The 23,959-nt window shown below is 34.3% G+C and overlaps 3 protein-coding genes across 8 annotated transcripts; all 3 read right to left on the minus strand.

Annotated features, from left to right (window-relative positions):
* Positions 1-3,374: 3,374 nt before the first annotated feature.
* LOC129575983 (beta-arrestin-1-like) lies at positions 3,375-12,121 on the minus strand. 3 transcript variants are annotated; one of them, XM_055460276.1, is made up of 10 exons: positions 11,241-12,121; positions 8,054-8,232; positions 7,700-7,934; positions 7,472-7,622; positions 7,167-7,375; positions 6,719-6,876; positions 6,286-6,429; positions 4,276-4,368; positions 4,007-4,177; positions 3,375-3,922 (listed from the first exon to the last, which is right to left on the minus strand). In XM_055460276.1, exons 2-10 carry the CDS (start codon positions 8,170-8,172, stop codon positions 3,841-3,843), a joined length of 1,362 nt encoding a protein of 453 aa, XP_055316251.1. In that variant the 5' UTR covers positions 8,173-8,232; positions 11,241-12,121; the 3' UTR covers positions 3,375-3,840. The 3 variants fall into 3 exon arrangements, with proteins under 3 accessions (XP_055316251.1, XP_055316253.1, XP_055316252.1); XM_055460278.1 differs by lacking the exon at positions 11,241-12,121 and adding an exon at positions 10,447-10,626; XM_055460277.1 differs by lacking the exon at positions 11,241-12,121 and adding an exon at positions 10,079-10,173.
* Positions 12,122-12,341: 220 nt separating this feature from the next.
* On the minus strand, positions 12,342-16,596 carry LOC129575982 (probable cytochrome P450 303a1). 4 transcript variants are annotated; one of them, XM_055460274.1, is made up of 4 exons: positions 16,435-16,596; positions 13,238-14,346; positions 13,025-13,142; positions 12,342-12,917 (listed from the first exon to the last, which is right to left on the minus strand). In XM_055460274.1, exons 2-4 carry the CDS (start codon positions 14,296-14,298, stop codon positions 12,582-12,584), a joined length of 1,515 nt encoding a protein of 504 aa, XP_055316249.1. In that variant the 5' UTR covers positions 14,299-14,346; positions 16,435-16,596; the 3' UTR covers positions 12,342-12,581. The 4 variants fall into 4 exon arrangements, with proteins under 4 accessions (XP_055316249.1, XP_055316247.1, XP_055316248.1 ...); XM_055460272.1 differs by having other exon boundaries at positions 13,238-14,349; XM_055460273.1 differs by having other exon boundaries at positions 13,238-14,349; positions 16,355-16,596.
* Positions 16,597-20,113: 3,517 nt separating this feature from the next.
* On the minus strand, positions 20,114-23,953 carry LOC129575985 (alpha-1,3-mannosyl-glycoprotein 4-beta-N-acetylglucosaminyltransferase B-like). Its single transcript, XM_055460279.1, has 6 exons — positions 23,825-23,953; positions 23,575-23,705; positions 23,135-23,436; positions 21,884-21,988; positions 21,393-21,549; positions 20,114-21,294 (listed from the first exon to the last, which is right to left on the minus strand). Exons 1-6 carry the CDS (start codon positions 23,901-23,903, stop codon positions 21,268-21,270), a joined length of 801 nt encoding a protein of 266 aa, XP_055316254.1. The 5' UTR covers positions 23,904-23,953; the 3' UTR covers positions 20,114-21,267.
* Between the last annotated feature and the right edge of the window lie 6 nt (positions 23,954-23,959).

Genomic DNA, 23,959 nt, shown 5'->3' on the forward strand with positions numbered 1-23,959 from the left:
TAGCTCAGAACGATTTCGACAAAACACTAGGTTTGCGAACACAAACACAATAACTATATTAAGGTATAACTATAACTATAACTTTCTCCTCCAAAAAAAAACATCCCTACAAATCGACAAAATTGAACCGAAAAATCCGTATACTGGCAAAAAATGTTGAAAAACTGTACAAATCCGCCATAAATATTAAAATATCCGTACGAATCCGTATAAACTAGTACCTAAATATAATCCGATCAGTACAGATGATTTGACGAAAAAATCTTAGAAATTCCGTACTGTGCCGATGAAATCCGTACGTCTGGTCACCTTAAACTATATCGACCATTCCACACGAAATCAGTTGGAAATTGAATCTTCGAATTGGCTGAAAATCTCTCTTCTTACTCAGTTAGGCATTTCTGCTTGTTGCTGCATTTGTTGTGCGTATCATTCATTTGCAGTCAATTTTTGGAAGAGGAATACCAAGGGAGAAACATTGCAATAAACGAAAAATTCTGTGATAGCTTACGGTTAATTACTGTAAAATGCGCAATTAATTAATTGGGAGAAGTTATTCAAAGAAATTCAAACTAATTTTCGCCACAAAAGATGAAAAAAGCGCGTTTTTCCTGTGCAAAAATATTATCGAATCAATAGAAAAATTCTGTTCAAAAGCGGTTGAGTGCATGCAATTGTTGAATTATCTTTTTCTGTACATTTCATGGAATTTTTGAGAGATTTTTGATTACTTCCATTTCATCATTTGCAATTTATTTTGAAGTAGTGATTTGTTCTAGAATTTCGTTCGTTTCAAATCGCTTAAATACTTGTTTCGCATTGACAGAAGATTGCATTAATACTCTTTCTCGAACCGAAAGAGAAGAAAGAGGAAAGTAGATAAACGGTTAAAGGCGTATGTAAAATAGAGTGCAAATTTTGGATGGTACCACTAACTGTGTTTAATCACTTAATGGTGCATTTTTTTCAGTTAACGTACAATGCAATACAATGTATGTAGCAATATTCGTGTCTCCCGTACATGTAATGCATTAGCGTACACCGCACACATACACGCACGCATCGACGAGAGACACACATATGCGGTGCGATTTTGGTGTTATCGCGAGTGTTCTTGTATAATTCACGGCGCATATTAACCCTCTAATGCATACAACCGCCTCTAGACGGGCAACATTTGAACGCCTGTAGAACGTAAACCGTACATCGGATCACATTGCTTCAAAAAGAATTTTTATTCGTCAATGTTCTCTCTCTATTTTTGTCTATGTAGTGTGATTGTAAAGTTATAAACAAAAATGTGTGCAAAAACCAAAATTTGACTAAATAAATTATTCGAACTCGAAATTAGACCGATTTTTGACACTTTTAAACAATGGATTTGTTTGTTCTCTGATTTATGTCAATCGCATTTTCTGACTAAACCATGAGCAATCCAGGATTATGAATATTTTTTTAATTATCTATGGCCAAAAATCAACCAAGTACCAGTACTGGGAGTACTGGGAAAAATTAATGCATTAGAGGGTTAAACAGATGACAGTGTGGAACTATGCAGAATTCAATCTCTCTATCACGGTTAGCTCTTCTGCTCACTTTGACGTGACAGACAATGCCAATGGTGTGCGATACATTTGGCAGTGATTTTTGGTATACATACACTCTGCTCTTGTCCCTGTGTCCTAGGGGAATATCACGAAATTTTTATTCACAAAACTTATTTTTATCTCCAATCCAATAAAATCTATGTTATTTCAAATATTTCGCAAAATCTGTATTATTTACTCATATTCACCATGTGAAATATGGTGAGATATTTGAGATTCTGCTGAATACTTTAACATATGCAGAGTATTTCAGAAATGGCGAATTTCCAGCTCCAAACTATCGGTTTCTTTGTTCGCGCAATTGTATTAATTTTGAAGATAAATGTGAATTTTTCCAGATTTGTGAAGATATGTTCAGATATGTGGCGTCTAGTAAGCACGCCCGAACTGTCAAATTTTCAAAACTTAATATCTATGGATATTTATGGATATTTTGAATATTGTATTGAAGAATACACAGAACTTCAAATGATAAACTTACAATTCACTATGCAAAATGTCACTATACCGATTTACCCAGCCGTTTTCGAGATATTTCCATGTGTACATTTGGCACGTTATCAACTTATCATAATTTTGAAACAGACTGCATCAAGCCCGAAATTAGATTCAAAGAGAAACAACACCAATTTGAGAAACAAAGTGCCACAAAGCAAGTTTCGGCTTTAAACTGCAACATGATTTTTTATGTTGCACTTTGTTTCTCACATTTGCTTTGTATTGCTTTGGTTCAAAAACTTGCGTTGTTGCTCTTTGTTCGACATACCTTACCGACAAATGCGAACACACGCCAGTATAGAAGATGTGCGTTGGAATTACAGCGCATACCTCTTCACGCGGGCACATCTATGATTCAGGACAACAACAAATTTTTATGAAAAAACTCGAAATATTTATTTATTTAAGCACGATAAAACAGCGAAATATTTACGTTATATTTACGAAAAATGATCGAACGATTTACGATAAAGCTAATATTGCCAAAATATTGACGAAACAATTTACAAAATTTTTTTTAGGAAAGAAAGGAAATTTAAATAAAGTTCAATTTTATGAATAAAAAAATCTTAGATAAAATAAAATTCGTAAAATGATTTATTATTATTTATTTTTGTTTAAAATTGACTAAAAACGTGTACGAAAAAAACGCTTAAAATCTTGAAATATTCTCGAAAAATACAAAAATCGTGAAATATTCATTTACCACCAGAAAGTGCCGAAATATTAAATATTTATTTGAATATGTTTTGTTGCCCTGAAGATATCTTGTCCACGTTGATGGGAAAATACCATTTCATCCGAAAATTGATCGATGTTCATTTTTCTATGAGGCTTGATTGATTTGACGAAAGATTGACTATTTGCAATTCGACTTGCGTTTTTTTTTTTCTATTTGATATTTGACGTTTTACTTTAAATGCTAATATTCAACTAAAAAAAATTTACTACGCAAATAAAAATGGATTATAGACGCCGGAAAAATGAATAGGGATGCATTTTGAAAAAAAAAAATGCAATTTTTTCATCAAGCTGGACAAGAAATCATTGTGTATGTGGACAGTGGAAAACGCGGACTATGTTTCAAGCACGTAGATCTATGCGCCGTGATTCCGTGATACGCGCATAGAAGAAAAAAATTCTTTGAAGTCGGCCTGATTGTTTGATAAACATGTGGCAAATACTATTTGGGTATTATTTGTATGTGTGTTTTTTTTTCTCTTTTTCTCGCTTATACGTCAACTATTTCTGGTTTCAAAGATGAATAAATAATAATTTGATAGTTTTTATTTTTAAATTAGAATTGTTGTGCGCAATAAAATAATAAAAATAACATCAACAATGTCAATTTTTGTTAGTTCGATTGCTATCATCACTATCATGTACAACAACGTGTCAGTATAACATTGAATTTTCCATATGTTTTGGTTTTGTTTTATTTAATGGCATTGAGTTTAACGTTCAAATAATTGGTTTCCTTGTGAATTTCTCATTTGGTTTCATTGATATTTACATTCAAGTTTTTTTAATGTAAGTTTAAAATTCTGTTTTTTTTTTGCACATTTTCTCATGAACTTTGTTCGATTTTTGTTGGTTTGTATTTTACGTTTAGGTTCGAATCTCGAAGTTTTCGATTATTTTTTTTTTTGACATATTGATAGACATTTTTTGTTGGTTTTAAATCTCATATACAGCAAAATATACATTTAAAAATTAAAAATGAATGTGTGTCAGTTTAGGCCTCCGTTTCACCACCTTTGAGTCGCAATCGGGCGAAATCCTCAAATATGATATCATCGTCCTTGTAATCGTCATCACTGTTGTTTTGTTGGAAAATCAAAAGAGTTAAATATTATTGCTGTCGTTTACTAATCTAACTCATGAAATATTCTTTTTCTTACCCAAATTGGATGAGATTTCCAGTGTTAACTTGATTGGTTGCATTTTCATTAGCATCATCACTTCGTTGACCGGTCGAATGTTTGCTTGAACGATCAGCTAGTATTGGATTTGGTTCTTCTTCTTCAGGCTTTGGATGCATTAAAATAAATGGCAACTCGGCAACAAGGTCTCTATGCGGAGAAAATGAATGCGAATGCAAATGAAAGATTAAATGCCATTATAAAATGAGCGATGAAAGCGATTCAGAGCAAGGTTTGTTTGTACTCACCCTCCTAAAATTGGACCACCAATACAGAGCTTAACTTTGACTTTATACTGAACAATAATGCCCAGATTTTCTCTTTGCGATGGGTCGGAAATTCTGAAACGATAACATAATCATAAATTGAAACAGGAACCGGAAGAAAGGGAGATGGAGAGAGATAGAGATGGAAAAAAGTCCAATGAGAATTTTGATCTACATTGAATATGGTTTTCCATTTCCATATGATCTGAATGTGTATTTTTCAACTGAAATTGGCACGATGCACGGAAGCGAATTAACGCAATAATATTTCTTCTTTTTTTCTCATTGTAAAATATAAAGAGCCGACCCTGGACACAACGAGGATAGAGGGCAAAAACACATAATAATGCAAAAATCAGAATTGCAAAACGTAGAGATAGAAAAAAAAGAGAGAAAGAGAATATGAATAGAAGGAGGAACATAATCACTTCTTTTTTTTTCGATAGAAAATTGGCATAGCTTTTACACACATACACACATTTATGGTGTTGATATGATAGAAGTAACAAACCTATAACTACCATTCTCCAAATGGCAAGACCTGTATCAGATGTATTTTTCCTTTTTTTTTATATTCGCTTTGTTTTCCTTTGTAATCCCTTTCAAGAACACGGCACATATGCTATGATATCTCATTCACCATGCATACAATTCAAAGTGGGTCAATGGCAATATAAATCGCACATCATACATCACACAATCCATTTAAATGAATGGATTTATAGAGAATTGGTTCATATCTATTGATGATTTTGAGAGGCATGCAACTAATTTTGTTGTTATTGTACTTTTCAGGAGTACGCATGATAAAACAAAATGTGACTTTATCATAACGAAAATGAACGTACTGTGCTATAAATTATATAATTAAAAAGAAAAATGGCAAAATAATTCATTCTTCGAAAATCATTGGAGAAACAAAGAAATTTAAATCAATTTAAAGTGAGTATCTTTTGCCAGTTTTAACCATTTACTCATAAATAACTGTTGATAGGAAAATATAGTGTCAACAGCCGCACCATGATATCAACACTTGGCATTTCTTTTTATCAACAATTCAGAAATCGTCATAAGGTTCATGTTGAAAACTCTGGTTGCTATCGCACATATTTCTCATCTATGGAATTTTTTGTATGTATACATTAAAATGTAATATGTTTATATAATAATATAATAACCTATTTCCATATTTTCTTTCTATTTCTGCACAATAAATTCAGCCAAAACTCTTTCTTTCCTCCGCCTTGCACATACTATACTTTTGCAGAGTATGTGATGTATGTGTTTGGGTTTCATGTTTCTCTTCATTTAACAATATATTCACTAAGGTGAGTGACATGCTTAAAAAAAAAAACCATTGTCACCATGAAAGTCCATTTGAAAGTCAAGAGAAGCGGAAAATCTTTATTTGAAAAGTTAAGGAGCCATGTAGATTGTACAGTGTACACACAGTAAACGATGGTATTGTTGCGCATAAACTCGTTTATGTGTGGATGGACGCGCGAGCACAACACACGACATGGAGATAAAAATGTACAATATTTAGTGTGTAATATATGAAATTGAAGCTCCGTGGATTAATGTTCATCAAAGTCAATGAATGAAACATGTATTTTCAATTCAAAAACAACCAATTAAAAAGGTTCTTTTAAAAGTCGATTTCATAATTAGGCTGATCATCGAAAATTCGTCGATATCAGATGATATATCTATATGCAGAATCGATTAATACATAAATGGCAAAATCAAACCAAATGGAACAGAAAAATCAATAAATATGCATTTTCATTTGTAAAGAAGAGATAGAATCTCGCCTTGTGTTAATTGAAAAATTCAATCAATTTAATACTATCAAATCGAAAATTGTGGATTTGAAACTCAATTTTTTTGCTTAGAATAACGACCATTGCTATTGCTCGCTATGTAATCAATTTCGTTTCATATCTCTCTTTCTCCCTCTAAATTTTTCTATGTGTTTGAGTGAGTACTTACAGTGTGCTCGAGGCTAAATTAGTGTCTTCGTGCTTCAGTTGACCATCCAATGCTAATCCCCATTTATCTTTATTGTTTGCCAACAATGGCGTCAGCTCGAATACTTTGGATAACGTGAAACCTGGTTGAATGGTGCTTCCCTCCCTTTGCATGTGTGTGTGTTTGTGTGCATTTTATGTTTTTGTATGTATGAGAGTGGTCAATGCACATTCATCGAAAAGGCAAAAAAGTAAAAAAAAAAGAGAGTATACAATGTGAAAAATGCATTAATTCAATGTCTTTCTGCTTGTCATTTTGTTTAAGCAAGTGCTTTAGTGTGTCACAGTATTTGTTCTATTATTTGATCAATTTTATAGGAGAAGAAAAAAAGCAGTATTTATATTGAAATCCCACAGAAACACACAAAGAGACACACGAATAGAGCCACACTTACTCGTTTTCTACTTCGGCAACGGTGCATTTGTATTGTGCGGTTGAAAACAGGCAAATATCAGCAAATTGACGCACTGAAACCTTAATTTTTTTCACAGTTCGATTCGAATTATTTGCTACATGAACGTTTACCGAAATCGTTTCACCGTGATGGTATAACTAATCGTGTCAATAAACATAGATGTGAGAATGGATAAGATGATTTGAATGGTTTGGAGCGAAAATGTAATACAGAAAAGTTGAGCGCAAAAATGTCGATGATGAATGAGCGGAAAAGGGATAGCTATATGGTATACTGTATAGTAAACTATATTGAACTATATAGCTATCCCTTTTTATTTGACATTTTTCCGCTCAACTTTTTTGTATTATATTTTCGCTCCAAACCATTCATTTGTAACATTTGTTTCTCAATTTATTCGAAGTTGTTTCTCAACTCATTCACTTACCTCCTTGTCAAGACTAGCTTCTAGGTGAATTTTATTTGGTTTCATCATAAATTCTTTACTAACTTCAATTGAAGGCTGTTCACCAAGTTTTGATGGTGCATACATTATTTTTCGAATAGCCAATCGCACGGAATTTCGCTTATGCGGCTTATCTTCGATATGATCACCGACGAATGCTTTTAATTCATAGTCCACGCCACACGGTTTGCCTGTGTAATGAATTAGATTGACTGGTTGAATAATTTGCCTTACATACAATTATTATGAAAAAAAAAAACAAAAAACAAATGGTATTACACGCATACCTGTGTCGCCTGGCGCTGGTTGTAATGACACACTGGCCGGACAGTGTGGCGGTACTTCAAAATAAAATGGAAATGCATAATTGCCCAATTTTTTAATCAAACGCTCTTGCAGTCGCGTCAATGGTCGGTCTTTATTCAATTGCGGATAAATCTAAATTGTGTTGGGGTTTGAAACATGAGTTTTGGTCCATTGTTACAGAAATAGATATCTACTGAATTTTACACTACCTGCTCTTGTGCTAAATACAAATCTTTTCGAAACGTTAGCCCAAGCACGTCCAAGTCTTCCCGACCATAACGGAAGGCAGCAAGTACATTTCCAAATACTTTGCGTTCCTTCACATAATCCGGATCAATTAGAACAACTCCATCGATGGGATCGACATGGGATATGTGATCTACAAAATCTCGTTTTCCCAAGTAAACGGTAATTTTACCATTCGATGAGCTTTTCTTGAAAACTCTATACACACACGCACGCACAAAACCACAGAATTTTAATTAAAAAATCACATACCTATCGGCTTAAAAACTATGGAAGCCGAGAAAAAAAATTTGGACTGGGCTGTCCGAATTGATTACCTTGTTGCTTGTCGTCTCGAGCTGCCATCATCCAAATCGGCATCGGGCGATGGTGCCAGTGATCGGGAAGCGTTTGTTTTCGGAGCAGTTGTTAAATTGGATGACGCTGTTTTGTCCATTGCAAATTGTACTATGGATGGGCTACGATGTGTCTTATTCTTCTGTTACACAAAACACCGCTATAACGGAAAGGAAAATATCCAAATATCACCAATTAAAGTATGATTCAATTTATAGTTTCGTTAAGTGGTCTTGGTCACGGTCCCACAGAGAATGCGAATATGGAAATATTGTGTTCGTGTGTGTTTCTTTCATACAAATTCGAATAGAGTTTGTAATGTGACACATCCGTTGATTGCTGGGCTATTGATAATAAAACAGCAAGCAGAGAGAGAGGGAGGGAGAAAGCAAACGAACGACCGAAAGCGAAAAGGAGGGAAAGAGCGTACATAAGAACGAAATAGTAGTTGGTCATCTTTTCCAACAAAATGATTCATTGGGAGCCACACTCATTCGTGTATGACCCGGATCCGGTTGCGATATAAATATTTTATTTGACATTTTTGAGCTATTTATTTAATGAGACGAAAAATTAAATTTCAATTTAAGCAAACCAATTATTTATTTAGAGCAATTAAGATTGTGAATCAATATTTTGTCGCATTCGTTTTGATGGCAAAATGTATTTTATGAGGAAAATGCCATTACTTTGACCTAATAACATTGCCCAACGCACACCCCAACGACATTTAAGTAAGAAGTGAAAAGAAATGGACCATACTCTTTAGTTCATTATTAAATTCAATCAGACCACAACTTATACAAAGGGATGAAAGTATAAATAAAAATGGTGTTCTGCTTGATATGGCATAGAAAACCACATAAGCTTGTCAATTCTGATTTGTTCATTGAATAAATAAACGCAGATTTCATAAGCTCCGAGTTCTTTGAGTGTTACACTGACTTGGCTATATAGATGTTATTAGCAATTTACCTGACATGTTTCTCTTTGTTTTCGTGAGAAAATTGGAAATGGAATTTTCAAGGGCGTTGGACAAGATCGAAAGAAACCGAGAGAGTAACCGAACAAGCGAGGGAAATCATCAAAACAAGTCATAGAATTGTGGGGAAGAAAATAAGAGATAGGGAGGGAGGGAGGTAGAGAGAGAGAGAGAGAGAGAAAGAGAGAGAGAGAGAGAGAGAGAATGAGAGAGAAAGCATCACAGAAATTGGTCACATGAGGAGACCAGGCGTCGAGGTGAAAACAAGAAATGCGTCTTTAATTATGTTAGAAAAACACTTGGGAAATAAAATAACATACATGGAGAGAAGGAAGAGTGCGATAGTGAACAGAAATTGTACACTTTATGTATTAAGTTGTTTGTTGATTGCTGAAAGCAGCAGTGAATGTGATTTACAAGCGAGACCAATTTATTTTTATTACGTTTGGCCGTTATTGGTACATATGCTGTTTGGCATGTATGGTTTGATCGGCAACCGACGACAACAACTGCGACGATGACGACAACGACAACGAAATCATCATAGTCATAGTTATTGTATAATGCTCTTCCATGGAAGCGAGCAGCCTTTTTTACGACCGACATTTTCAATTGGTAACCCAGTAACTCTTTCGATTTATCCATGTGCACAATTCGGTTGATTGTATGAGCAGGCGGCGGGCGGGCGCAGGTTGGTCGAACGCGCACGTTACTCAGTGCTATTAGTGTATTCGTATCTGTTTTCGATACAAATCTCATATGGCCAAGCATAAAACAGAAAAATAGAACACACACATTTATACCACACAGCTACAAGCGATAGCAACATTAAATAAGTATAGGATAAGAAATAGAGAGTGAAAAAAACACACGCCACACACCAAAGCCAGCGACATCATCGCTTTTCAGAAGAAGACAAATACGTTGCAATTTGTACGCCCGGTTAATGGAAAAAAGGGGATGCTATATTCGATTTCTTTGCTTCGGTTTTCCGAAAGAAAATAAACGCGAAATTCCCTATTACCTCATGCTTTCACCAAACTTCTGTTTTCTTTGAAATTGCGCTAATTTACACATCCATTTTGCAAAAATAAAAATGAATTTTCTTCCTATCGCTCTATCTACTAGGGAAGGGAGAAAAATACGAAAAATCAATCAGTGTTGTAAATGCAAACATTTCATTTCGTAGTCGATTTTCAATTTGAATGGCCGATATTTGCTTCAAACACATGATTTTTGCAAAAATTATTTTCTTGCGTTTTTTTTTCAGCTCATTGATTTTTTTTTTTGTGTCGGTCGTTTTCTTCATTCGTGAGCATTTCTAATCCACCAACACAAATTTTGTTAAAAACTCATTTCTCATAAATCGTGTAATGTTTGTTTTTTTCTCACTTTCGATATTCCGTGTGCGCTCTCCTTCTCTATCTCTCTTTATCGGCATTGTGCGAATACAGCGAACTAATTTCAAGTGAAAATAAAGCCTGAAAAATATCGGACGTATAAATCCAATCTGGTGTATGTTTATATATACGGTCTGACTAAGGCAAAAGAGAACTGAGCTTAGCTCAACAGGCAATATTATTGAATATTACTTTTTTACGCGTTTGATCTCAATTTAACTGCAAACAAATGTCATCCACATAAACAATGACGTACAACAAGTTTGTGAGCGCTCGCGTTTCACCTATTTCTTTCTTCTTCTATTACTTTGTTTTTTCCTTCTCTTTTATTTCTCTTTTAAATTCCTGTCCTATCTTTGCTGTGCGTTGTATTCTCTCTTTTTTTTTTGCTAATGTTCCTTATCATCAAAGAATCTCAAGTATTTATTCTTCGTGTTTTCCCTTCCGTCTCAACTGCGTTTTATGTGGAAACAAACATTCAATGTAAACAAAATGCTCAGTTTATCGCAACAATTTTAGACTTGAAAAATATTTTTCGACCAATTCGCTTCAATGGATATGAATATCCGTTTGATTTTGTTCTTCTTGGAAACAGTTTTTAATTGCGGACCGCTCGCTGAGTATGTGTAAATGGCTCCGATTCACATTTGATGAATGAATTTCTCTATAATTTATGGGTATCGAATGACAACATCGACATTTTCAATCGGTTCGAACAAATCAAATATCATAATCAATATTTTATTGTCAATTTCGTTTGCATATCGTGTTATTATTTACACTTACTGGGATGGCCTGACAGCTTCGCTCTTTGTTTGCCTACAACTTTGAATACTTGTTGACCGCATACACACCGTACGACCGATAACGCAAACACTGAAGACAACACTCTTTACACTAAACCAAACGAAATTTTTCTGTATATCTATCTCACACTAAAACACTTGCAAAAAAATTCAATTTGATTAGATTTAATAGAGCTCCGTGTAAATTGAAAAATAACTTTTTCTTTCCATTCAACAATTTAACCCGTTCTCTTTTTCGTTCTTTTTCATTTCGATTTTTCGATCGGGATTTTTTTTTCTTCTGTTTGATTCAATTTTCTATCACAATTTTTTTTTATATATTTTAAGAAAAAAAATCGCGTTTCTAATATGAATTTTCTTTTCTCTTCAAACACTTTACTTTACTTGTCTATCGGATCATAGCGCAAAAACTATACAACGATGAACCAAATTTGGTTCGATTTGGTTTTATTCCTTTTTTTTTGCTGTGCTTTTATTGTTGTTGCTTTTGCTTGACTAGACTAACACAAATCAAATGCGAGTAGAAGTGAAAAAAAAAACAGTTCGTTACGAAATTATCGTATCTAATCGGAATTACAAATCGAATGCGTTCTATGCGTTGAATTTTTTACACCATTTATGCTTGTTATTTTGGATGCCATTCTCTCTCACGCTCCATACACTTAAGGTGTTGTGTGTGCACAATAAAAAAAAATTGCGCGAAAATGTCAATTGTGTTTATGAAATGTCAGTGAATTGAATTAGTGTGTGCACTGTGACGGTATGTGTGCATTATAAATTTTGTTCATATCCTCTTGATACCGACCGACCGAGAGCGAAAGAGAGTCGAGACAAATGCATGGAACATTGATACTTGGACTGGTGTTATCGTAATGCGATGACAGGTTCAATATGACATAAAGTGCGCAGCTCCGCCAGAACAGAGCTTTTCCCCGTTGCCCGGTCCGCTCGTTAAAGTGTCAATTCTTCAACAGATGGCGTTACAGTCAAAAAAAAATAATTCTATTTTATTGAAAAATATTCAAGTCTACAGATTTGATTTCCAATTTTGTTGCATTCATTTCGATTAAAATTAACATAATTCTTCGGTAATGTTCCCCGTTTATTCACACAAATCAAATATTATAAGTATAAAAGCATGTTTATGAACACAAGAAAAAAAAAAATCGGTAACGAAGATTGTCGGTTTACAACGGTTTTTCTTTTTCACTTTTCGTTCACAAAAAAATCGTTATTCTACGAATGGTAATATTCAGGCAAATTTCTAAATTGTGTTGCTTTTTTATTTTCTTAATTTTTTTTTCTCTGTATACGTTGATTCTTATCGATTTATCACAAGCGCCGTGTAGTTTTGTATGCTAGCTGTTGCTCCGTCCACTGGCTCATCAGTCGGAATTGAATGCCCACTCGGAACAAGAAAATTAAAGTTTTGTAATAATGTTGTCGTAAATAAGAAAATGTTTGCTCGCGCCATCAATTCGCCCATACAACGATGCTTTCCAACGCCAAATGGAAAATGTCGTTCAGGTATAATGATTTTGCCATCCTTAATAAAACGATCTGGACAAAATTTAAAGCAATTAAAGTCGGGATCTGAATCGGGCCAAATCGTTTTATCAAATGACATTCCATAAAAGCAAGCGATGATCATGGTGTTCTGTAAGTATAAAAATACGATTGTTCAATATATTTCGAATTCACTGGACCAAGTGATTGTCATCGTTTTTCTCGAATAACTGTTTAAAAACTTCAAAATTAACTTACTTTGGGAATATTGAAGCCTCTGAATTTGGTATCACGCAAAGCACGATGTGGAATACCAAATGTGTAGCCCATGAACATACGGATTGCTTCTAGAACGGTGGCCTCGCAGTATGGCATCCTGGACAAAAGAAAAATCGTAAAAATTAATTCATTGTAACGCAGCGCAGGTGTTTTTGAATGGGAAAGAAAGCTTTATTTATGCGTTTTACATACTTTGCACGATCTTCGAGTGTCGGTAAACGATCACGACCAATAACCCGATCGATTTCTTCTTGCATTTTTGCCTGAACATCTGGATTTCGTATGATATGCAACATCAGAAATCCCATTGATTTATTTGTCGTTTCCGAGCCAGCGATAAACATATCCAGACAAACAGCTAACAATTGTTTTTCACTGAAATTGTCCGTGTGTGTGTCGGTACTGTTGATTGCTTGCAAATATACGTCCATTAAATCACGTGGTTCATTTTCCATTTTAAAATTTCGCTTATGATTTTCCAGTTCTTCGCCAAGAAAGCTGTACAGCATTTTATGAATGTCTTTAAATTGCGTGTAACCGGAAAAGTTCGGTGCCAAAAAGCGTAAAAATGGAAAATGACTGAAAAGCGCTCCGACCATATCGATTTTGGTGAACAATGTGTAGAGCATTCCTTGCAAATGTTGAACCTCTTTGTTTTCTTGATTGTAACGAATTCCGGCCATCATTGTCCATAGCGTATTCAACACATAAATATTGAATGCATCACGCATCGAAACCATTGCTCGTCCATTCTGTCGCAGTAACAGCATTTTGAAATCGTTCAACAAATGTTCACTTTCATTTTGTATCATGTCGACCATTCCACGGCGTGCAAAACCAAATTCCTTTAAATGTCGCATAATGAAACGGCGTTGCTCTTGCCAAAATACTTCGTCGACGAGTAGAATGCCACGCCGTAGACCCCATGTTCGTGTTGTGAAAAACGGTCCTGTCGGTCGACCGTCCAAATCTTCATTCGACATCATTTCGAGAATTGCATCGGCCGACACGGCAACAACGATTTTATCTTTGCCCACCTTGAATCCAATCGCACCATTCGATGCATGCTTGTTGGCCATACTCATAGTTGCTTTGCACAGCATTCCAGTTTGTATGCGTTTGTTGTGCATTTCCAATGCACTTCCAATGATAGGATACCATTTCGGGCCGGGTGGAAAATTTGCTGGTTTTACGCCATCCAAATACAGTAAAATCAACAATACGATAACAAAGGAAATGAGGAAGAACCACATATTGAAGAAAAACAATTAAACGAAAAACCAAACGTGTTTCACTCTCCTCTGCTGAATTTTGCGTGTGTGGTTTTTTTTATATGAAAAGAAAAAAAAAAGATATTCAAATTGAAACCAACAAATGAACAAACAAAAAATGGCAACGTATCGAGCCAACTTCCAATTGAATTAATGAACAAACGGAATTTGTGCTATGCCTTTTTATACAGAATTAAACAGTTGATTACTCATAATAATTATAATTAAAAAAATGAATGACTTTATAGTAAGCGATCGCAAATCCAACTTATCGTGGAGATTTCTTAGCATTTAAAATATATGATAAGATGCTTGTATTTCATTAAAATTGGAGCGAATCATATTTTTTGAGAAACATTTTTTAAGAGATGACATAAGAAGTTATTCTCGTAATCGTGGATACAATGGTTTTTCTTGAATTTTATTCGTATTTAAGTCTTGTGATTTTTATGCTTGCAAATGTGTGATGATTGTAGCATTTCAAACTCACTAAATACACATAATTCGAAACGCAAATTATGTAAGTATGCAAGCCGTTAGTTCATAAAATGCGCAAAATGCAATGTGCGCGGGCGCAAATACGCGTAAAACGCGTACCTCTAGCTGTTTGAACCTGAGAGAAAGTCGTTTTTTTTTGCTTGGTATTATTGTTGCCACAACACTTTGGATCATGTTTATTTTTTGCTGCTTCTTTTCTTCTTTTCTTCATGTGCATTTTATTTTATTTTTCATTCATTTTTCCCGTGTGTCTTGGTGCAATTTTTTTTCGTATTTCGTAGCGATTAACTTTTGCTTAGAAATTCATTATAGAATCTGGGCAATCATTTGGTTACACGATCTGTTTCACGTTCCGAAGAGAGAAAAAACAAATCAAACCGAACGATGTTGACTATTATATCACATTGACTCCACAGTGCGACGGTTAAAACATACACAAACACATACACATTTATATATATGTATATACAAATGTACTACAATCGCTTACCAATTACCAAAGAAATGAAGAGAAAATCGTGGAAAGCAATTGTCGCTCTATGAACTGTGTGCGCACAAAAAAGCCAGCCACACGAAGAAGACAAGTACTCCGTGAGTACGCGCTCTTCATTCCCATTGAAAGCAATTGCGAAGAATACGAAATGAAAGAAGCAAAAAGTGCATGTAATTTTATTTTTGCTATTGCATAAGAATCCATTGCAGCGCTAAATTAGATAAAATAAAGTGAAATTTTGCAGTGCTGCCATTGTGTCAATGTGGATAAAAATGAAGTTCGTTACGGATTCAAGATACTCCAGTTCTTGCGAACGGAACTCCGAATTGTGTGTAAGAATAGCCTATTATGACTTTTCAGCTGGCACTGTCACGAAGTAGAACTAAGTTCTATAATGGTATTATTATTATTACTGAGCAACTCACTCCCCGAATATATATGGAAGCCGCACTGCAAATATACTTTTCGTTGTGAATCTCATTCTAAGAAGAAAGACGAACGAAGCGACAGCAACACCAATACACAAGTGATCGTGTGCGATGTGTGATTGTAGTGATTTAGCGTGAATCATATCTGTTGTACTAAACAACAGAAGCACATTTTATCATTTACGTTTGTGAAAAATATTTTTTTCATTCACAAAGTCAAGAAAATTCATTCGTTACGGAATCATTTTTAAAAGTGTGCGCTTGGTCTCACAAAAATCACATTTCAAATATTATTCTAACGCAATTGTATTTGGAAAGAAAAAAAAAACGTCGAAAAAGGCAGCCTGATTGGTGTTGAAAACGGAATGATGTGGCGTATTATTCTGGAGCAGTGTGTAAATTTTCAAAAAATATGTAACGATTTTTTGAACAATATGATACAAAAGCACAGACCGAAAATCTACCCAAATCCACATTCTGCCAGAGATGTTTTTAAATTAGATCACAGAACAAATGCACAAGGACCCCTCCAAATTTTAAACTATACTACCGTAAGAGATATTTGCAATAACCATAAAAAAATGTTTAAACAATTTTCACATGCATTTCTATCTCTTACCGATCACGTCAACAATTGAACTATACGACTGTACGCAACACCAAAGCTGTTATATAATTAAACGGAAAGTGAACAATTACTTTTATGCACCAGCAACACTGCAGCGAGTGTGTTTGTGTCGCAATGTGAACGGCGCTGACACTTACACTATATATTATTTTTTTATTATGTTTTTTTTTATTTATATTGATTTTCTCCAATGATGGAAACTCTTTTCGCGATCGCTTTTACTACACAAACTGTTAGCCGCCGACTAAACAGATTCAAACCAAACCATTCTCTAATATAGATATTTTTCCCGCCACTATTCAATTATAGCTTCATGTGTACGTGTGCAACGTTGGAGTCGCGGAACATACTTTTCGAGGGCAGCAACTCGATCTTCTTCGTTGTTCTTTTTCTTTCGTTTGATATGTTTCTTCTGTTTGAATGGATTGGTATGCAAATTTGATTAAAATATTTCCATTTCGGTATCCTTAAATTGAGTTTTAGCCACATCAAACTCAAATGCTAGAAGAATCAAGTTCAAATCTTTTCAATACAAAAGACAAAGAAAAACTGCATAAATTATCAAATTTGTGATGCTTTATATTTTTGATATACACATACATATTCGTTTTATTGGATACAAAAAATAAACTGTAACATAATTTGTCGCTTCATTTTACTGCAAATGGGTTTTTACTTTTCCGCACGCCCATGTCGTGCGTAATAGTATTGTAATCACTCCGAAACCTAGATACCCCAGAAACCATTTTTTTTAAAATCCATTTTCGACACCAAAGAGCACGATACAGTGGTTATTTTGCTATGTTAATGTAGGTGTGTCGTACCCTGTACGCTGTGCGCAAAAATTTGTTAGCACGATTTCTCAAACACCAGAATAGGAAATAAAATTCTGCAAGTACCAAACGTTTGTGCTTCGTTAGACTTGAAAACCATTAAATTTCCAGCCACCCCAGATGTACCCTAGGATACCTAGCCTATGAAAAATCTTCAAAAAATCGAACTTTTGTTCGGGAGGTATCCAAAATAGGCTCCCAGGTGGATTTTATCACTCCCACTCGATTTATTTCATCAAATTAATAGGGGATCAGGAATAACCTAGCACCCGCCAACCTACATTTTTCGTATCAAATCGGTATAATAATTCAAAATTTCTTGCATTTTCTTTTCGTTTTTAATTTTGCTAAAAATCGCGCTTTTGTATGAGAGTTTCAAATCACTCCTTCGCTCATTAATGTTGTCCTATGGATTCGAAGGGCTGCATATAAATACAATGTAAAAAAGACGCGTTATGATTTTAGTCAAGAAAAATGTGGTTATTTAAAGTATTTTTTTCAACTCGTCACATTTTGTTCCAATTTTTCCAAATCAATATATTTTTGCATTTTCATTTAATAAAGAGATAAAAACATTTGAATCAAATTTAAAACGAATTTTGGTTTAGTTTCTGAAAAACTGCTCAAAATCTTCACACAAAAACAATTCATGATAGACCAAGAGCTGTTGAACAAAGTACTATAAATACAAGCTTTATGTCAGATAATGGAATTGTAGGTGCACATTGATGCCAATATTCAAAATATCAATTTGTTTTATCTTCATTTGATACACATCACAATATCTGCTCGCCGATAACAAGAAAAAAAATTTCTTCACTTTTCGCTCAAGCTTTATGGCAGAATTTTTGTGTACTGATAAATTCGTACGAGAATAATTCAAACACAAAAAATCTGCTCGAAACATTGTACACAACATTTTTTATTTCACAGCAAAGTCTCTTTCTATTCAAAGAAGTGAGGTTATGTTGTAATCATGTCAAAATGGATAAAATGCATTACAAACACATAACCTCACTTCTTTGAATAGAAAGAGACTTTGCTGTGAAATAAAAAATGTTGTGTACAATGTTTGGAGCAGATTTTTTGTGTTTGAATTATTCTCGTACGAATTTATCCTAGGGGGAAAAATCATTTTCTTCATCTTTTATATCCGCACGCATCAAGTAATAACTTAGAAATTCAATGGTATGCATGTAAATCCGAAATATCCATGTATATTCAACAATATTCATCGTGAACGACAAATGAATATTACTGAATATACATAGATATGCCAAATTTACGTGTATAGTATACACGTATACGTATGAAAAATAAAAATAATAGTGAATCAATCCTTCAACCGTAAATTTGATTGATTTTGGTAGATAACGGTGAATATTGGAACATTTTTTGACATTACAGTCTAATGAATATTATTAAATATACATAGAAATTTGAGATTGACGTGCATACCAGTAAATTTGTGCAGATTGTATCGTCAAAAAATGTTCCAATATTCATCGTTATCCACCAAAAACCTTCAAAAGTGGTTCAAATTTTCGGTTGAAGGTTTGATTCACTATTATTTTTATTTTTTCAGAGTTATTTGCGTTCTGCAAAATCGCGTGAAGCCCCTAGAATTGATCAGTAAACAAAAACTCTGCCATAAAGCTTGAGCGAAAAGTGAAGCAATTTTTTTTCTTGTTATCGGCGAGCAGATATTGTGATGTGTATCAAATGAAGATAAAACAAATTGATATTTTGAATATTGGCCTTAATGTGCACCTACAATTCCATTATCTGACATGAAGCTTGTATTTATATTACTTTGTTCAACAGCTCTTGGTCTATGAAACAAAAAATTATACAGAACATGTTCAATCGAAGAAAAAAATAAAATGTTCTTTAAATTGAACATTAGTCGATGTGCGATGCGATGTGATGTCAACCTTATAAAAAGCGCACACAGTCACACATTCCATTGACAGCTTCGCCAGCGAAATTTGTGTGGGGAAATTCTTATAAATATCCTAGGCAAAATCTGAATAAAAGCTGAACGTTTTGAAAACGGTGCCGAAAAGTTCGTCTTACGGAGGTAAGACTATTTATTTTCTTTCGTTTTGCAAATGAATTGATTTCATTCCGTACAATCGAGTATAATTTCTGCCAAAAATCCATCGTTTTACACGTGTGGCGGCTGTTGAACGTCAAAGTCATTTGAGGCGACGCGAGCGCCCCCAATTTCAAAGGGCACATCAATGTAATTTAACATTTCAAATCGCAACTAAACAGCGCGCCAATTCGAAATATAGGAAAATATAGTGTCAACAGCCGCACCATGGTTTTACATTACAATTATTTGTTCATTAAATTCGATATTCCATATATCTTTTTAATTTGTCGGCATCCAATGATCTTGTTTGTCAATACTTACGTTGCTTTCATTTACTGGGAAATATGTTTTCTGACGAAAAGTATTTTGAATTGAATTGAACTGTTGGATTAAAAAAAGCAATATAAGTAATGAAATATATTTATATTTCGTATACGAAGAAACAAAATTAAAACCCGAGATTGAAATACAATAATATTCATTTAGGAATAAATGATAAAAATAATAATTTTGCTTCATTTTGTATCAAAAAACAATTTCATTAATTTCGTGAATGATTAACGCAAAATGCGTAATTTAAATTCCTTGCCGAACATTTGAACTTTTTCGTATTGTGATTGCTGAATTCCGCTTGGAAATCCGAGTTTTGGCCAAATGTAATAATAAATATAAACCAATGCAATTCAAGTCGCGCTTCAACGTTTACATACAAACTTTCCATGTATACAGTCTAAAATGGCCGAAAATCACCGATAATTTATCGCAACGGTTCATTTGCTCTAGTTCTAAGTAAGCGTAAGCACCAATGATCACATCATATTTTTTAAACTTTAAATCGATTATTTAATTTATTTCATATATTTATATTTTCGTCGTCTTTTTTGCTATTTCTTCCTTTCGATATTTTATTTCTATTAGGTGAAGAATGTTATTGGGATTTTTCCTCTTTTCAACACCATTATAAATCAATAAAAATAAAAATAAAATAAATGATATAAATGCCAAGCAAAAATCCACACTGAATCCAACTTATTACTTATTACTTATTACTGTAATTTCATACAAAAATCATGTCAAATTTTGCAAGACACATTTTTTTTCAACATTTTTTCGTCTGACAAAAATTGACATGTTTTTTACATGAAACTATTTTTGCGATTTGTTTTTGCACCAAAAGTAATAAGATACTTATTACAATCTTATTACAATCATCTTATATGGACTTATTACTTATTATGCATCTTATTGCAAAGTAATAAGATGAGTAATAAGTAATAGGTCATCTTATTACAGTAATAAGTAGGTAATAAAGTAATAAGAATTACATTTTTTTTACTTCTATAACGAATCGCTAAATAGAGTGCAATGCCACATTTAAGCGTGTAACGACAAGTCCGCTGCTTCATTGAGTGTATGTAATATTTATATCACAGTTTGTTTTTTTTTTCGTTCATACATAGTCATTTATATATAGCTTGTAAATCCTGTTTATGTGTTCCATCAACGTGTCGCTAAATAACAAAATGTGTTCTGTTTTAACAAACATACGTTTACCGATGGTTCAGCATCTCAGCATTTCGTATCTGCGGATATATCCGAGCATATCGACTACGCAAGTCACTGTATAAGTGGCGTGCGTTGATGTGCATAGCTAAATCGACTATACACAAACAGAGCGTTTTATACACAAACAGAGAGCGTAGTGTTTGTGTGTAGTCGATATAGCTGTGCACATCAACGCACGCCACTTATACATTGACTTGCGTCGTCGATATGCTCGGATATATCCGCAGATACGAAATGCTGAACCAACGGTAAACGTATGTTTGTGTTTTAATGATGTTTGGCTCAGGCGATATTGTGTAAAATTCGCACCGCGATTGGTCGAATAATAAGCAAGAATTTGTCCAGCCAGATGTTTAAGTTTATGACAATATTATGCAAAATTCAACATGAATAATTCAGAAAAATCATCACGCTGCTGAATCTTCTAAGTGGATCTATTTGAAATATGAGATACAATTTTTATATATAAATATTTCGTTTAATTATTCATTTTAATTTTGATCACGAAAAAAAGATTTCGAGATTCACTCACTTCGCTAAGAATGGCCCAATTTCCGTTGTTGGTGTGCACGCGTAATCGAATTTCTCTAATTTTTCCGATTTTCGCATCGATTACTCCTTCAGCGATGCCAACTTCATTAAAGCATCCAACGATTAGGAATCCGTCGGTCGTTGAATTGTAGGCACTCCTGAAAAAGTAGACAGATGTGGAACACTTGAATAAATTTGCGTTGAGCTATTGACTAGAGGGAACGAACGACACAAATTCAAAGATAAGATGGAAATATTGCCAATGTCGAACAAAACGTGCAAATGCGTGCAAATACGACAAACGAATGCTAGAAGATGTATGCGTATTTGCCATTCTTATTCGTGCTCAGCGAGCTCTGCTCACTATGAACGAGACGAAACAACAACAACAATAACATAGACGAGCGCTATGCAAATGCTTACAAATGGACGTGAATATGGCAAATACGTCAAGTCGTTCTTTCCCCCTTGGCTATTGATTAGCTATTTTACCATATATATGCATCTTCTGGCAATGATGCTGGCAAAATTTCCACAGATGTGTTCTTGTTGAAGCAGTCCGATGGATGCTCACTATTACCACTCCGAAATAGATATCTTTTGGGGCAAATCGAATCATTAATTCATTAGACTAAATATTTTACAAAGTGTGATAAATTTCCATAAATTATTAAAACTGAAATAAGAAGAATTACATTCCTGAGAGATGTTGTCTTGTTTTTTCTGCCGTAGACAAAAGGATATTGCAACTTTTTCGACCAGAAAAAACGCCATCTTACGTCGTGCCCGTAAATTATTTTTCTGTACATTTAGATGGTAGAGCTTGAACAAAAGTTCGATACTATGCATAAACTTGGAAAGAGCTTGATAAACTTGATGAAATACATATATTTTATGGTCGTTGCAATACCCCTATGGCCGTAGAAATAATTTCGTTCAGAAATACAACCAATCAAATGCATTTCAAGCAAGCTCACTCGAGAAAAAGTAGAAAACACTTAATTTTCAAAGAAATTTGGAAGAATAGTTTGAATTGAGACCAAAATCATAAGAAAGTAAAGGCTCCGTTGTTAAACATCCCTCATTATTTTCGAAAAATATCAGCATAATCTTTGGCGAAAGAAGTGAAGAAGCATAAACGTCTCTATGAAAACTAGAGGAATTTTTTTCTGCTATGTTTCATCTATGTTTATTACTTATAAGTAGAACATGTATGGATATGTCGGCGTATTTTCAGCGTAAAATGACTTGGAAATATTATGAAAGTAATTTTTACGCTGGAAATACGCTCATCCGTCCATACACATTCTACTTATAAGTAGTTTGCTTCGACTTATACGCTGTCAAAGTAATGTATATGTAGCAATGTTCTACATTGACACCAAAATATTGTCAAACGTACTACTTGCACGCTGATATGTGTGTGCGTCAAGTGAAGCGAGCACTGAGCCTAAATCTGAAACGCACACACGAGCTGAATCGCCAAATATCGCTAAATAACTTGAATTTTGGGTGAAAGTGCGCGGTCAATCACGATTTTTGCGATGCTGATAAGAGATAACCATGGCCAAAAATGTGGTGAAAAAAGCAAAAACAATACAAGTGCTCGTGTGCGCTCTAGTTACTACTAAAACTACTCGTTTTCGGTCGTATTTCAAGCACTGAGCATGTTTGACGCACGCAAATTCAGTTTGCGGTGCGGCCGCTGCTTACTCGGTGCGCTTCTCTGGAAAATGGACATACCTTCTTAAATTATAGGGCTGATGAAAAATAAATTCAACCAAGTCGCCTGGCTGCGGCAAGAGACCCCAAAAGAAATCCTCACCCAAGTATGCACGGTTCAATGTATGACTTTTATACGGATTTATTGGACTTTTTACGGTGGCCGATGGATTCGAATGCGGATAAAATAATGGGATTTTACCGAATTGTGTGTCCTTCAATTTTTGCACTTTGCCACGTAAAGATGAGGTCGTTCCGATGTGCTGGAACAGCGATGGCTTGTAATGCAGCCATAACTTTGCTTTTTCCAATTTGCAATCATTCTATTTTGTTTGAAAAATTAGAAGAAAAATCATTCATATCAATCAAACAATTTTAACCGTAAACCCGTGCAATGCACGGCGTGCATTGCTTTTTCTATTGAAAATGCATTTTCAAATGACCCATAGGTCATTATTTACCTGATCCTTTTCGCAGTTGCAAACTTTTGTATCCATCAAATGGTCGAGTAGCCAATCGACCGGCTTATCGTTGTAGAACATTTGAAAGAATGTGATCAACCACGGAAGTTCAGCCGATTTAAACATTTTGCCTGGAATTAAATCGGAATTGAATCACTAAATAGAGTGAAATACTACATCTACGCATGTGACGACAAGTCCGCTGCTCCATTGAGACCTGAAAAAAATAACAACAAGAACAAGTGCTCACCGATAAAACCAAGCTGACAAAAATCTAAAACGAGCCATGGTTCTTTGCGCACGGTTTTATCCAATGCAAAATCTTTCATAGTTGTAATAAATCCACGCTTGGCGAGAATGTCATCTTCTAATTGCACATAAAACG

The sequence above is a fragment of the Sitodiplosis mosellana genome, unplaced genomic scaffold (genome assembly GCF_009176505.1).
Source record: "Sitodiplosis mosellana isolate CC-2019 unplaced genomic scaffold, AAFC_SMos_1.0 Smas_scaffold_6170, whole genome shotgun sequence".
NCBI lineage: Eukaryota > Metazoa > Arthropoda > Insecta > Diptera > Cecidomyiidae > Sitodiplosis > Sitodiplosis mosellana.

Excerpts from the sequence above, each read along its gene's own strand:
- LOC129575983 (XM_055460276.1), bottom strand. The coding sequence starts at position 8,172 with ATGGACAAAACAGCGTCATCCAATTTAACAACTGCTCCGAAAACAAAC. Across the intron at positions 7,376-7,471 it reads ACCAGCGCCAGGCGACACAG|GCAAACCGTGTGGCGTGGAC; the intron begins GTATGCGTGTAA and ends TTCATTACACAG. Across the intron at positions 6,877-7,166 it reads AAGCTAGTCTTGACAAGGAG|TTATACCATCACGGTGAAAC; the intron begins GTAAGTGAATGA and ends TGACACGATTAG.
- LOC129575982 (XM_055460274.1), bottom strand. The coding sequence starts at position 14,298 with ATGTGGTTCTTCCTCATTTCCTTTGTTATCGTATTGTTGATTTTACTG. Across the intron at positions 13,143-13,237 it reads ACACTCGAAGATCGTGCAAA|GATGCCATACTGCGAGGCCA; the intron begins GTATGTAAAACG and ends TCTTTTGTCCAG. Across the intron at positions 12,918-13,024 it reads GAGGCTTCAATATTCCCAAA|AACACCATGATCATCGCTTG; the intron begins GTAAGTTAATTT and ends TTATACTTACAG.
- LOC129575985 (XM_055460279.1), bottom strand. The coding sequence starts at position 23,903 with ATGAAAGATTTTGCATTGGATAAAACCGTGCGCAAAGAACCATGGCTC. Across the intron at positions 21,550-21,883 it reads CCAGAAGATGCATATATATG|GAGTGCCTACAATTCAACGA; the intron begins GTAAAATAGCTA and ends CTACTTTTTCAG. Across the intron at positions 21,295-21,392 it reads ATTGGGCCATTCTTAGCGAA|ATCCACTTAGAAGATTCAGC; the intron begins GTGAGTGAATCT and ends TATTTCAAATAG.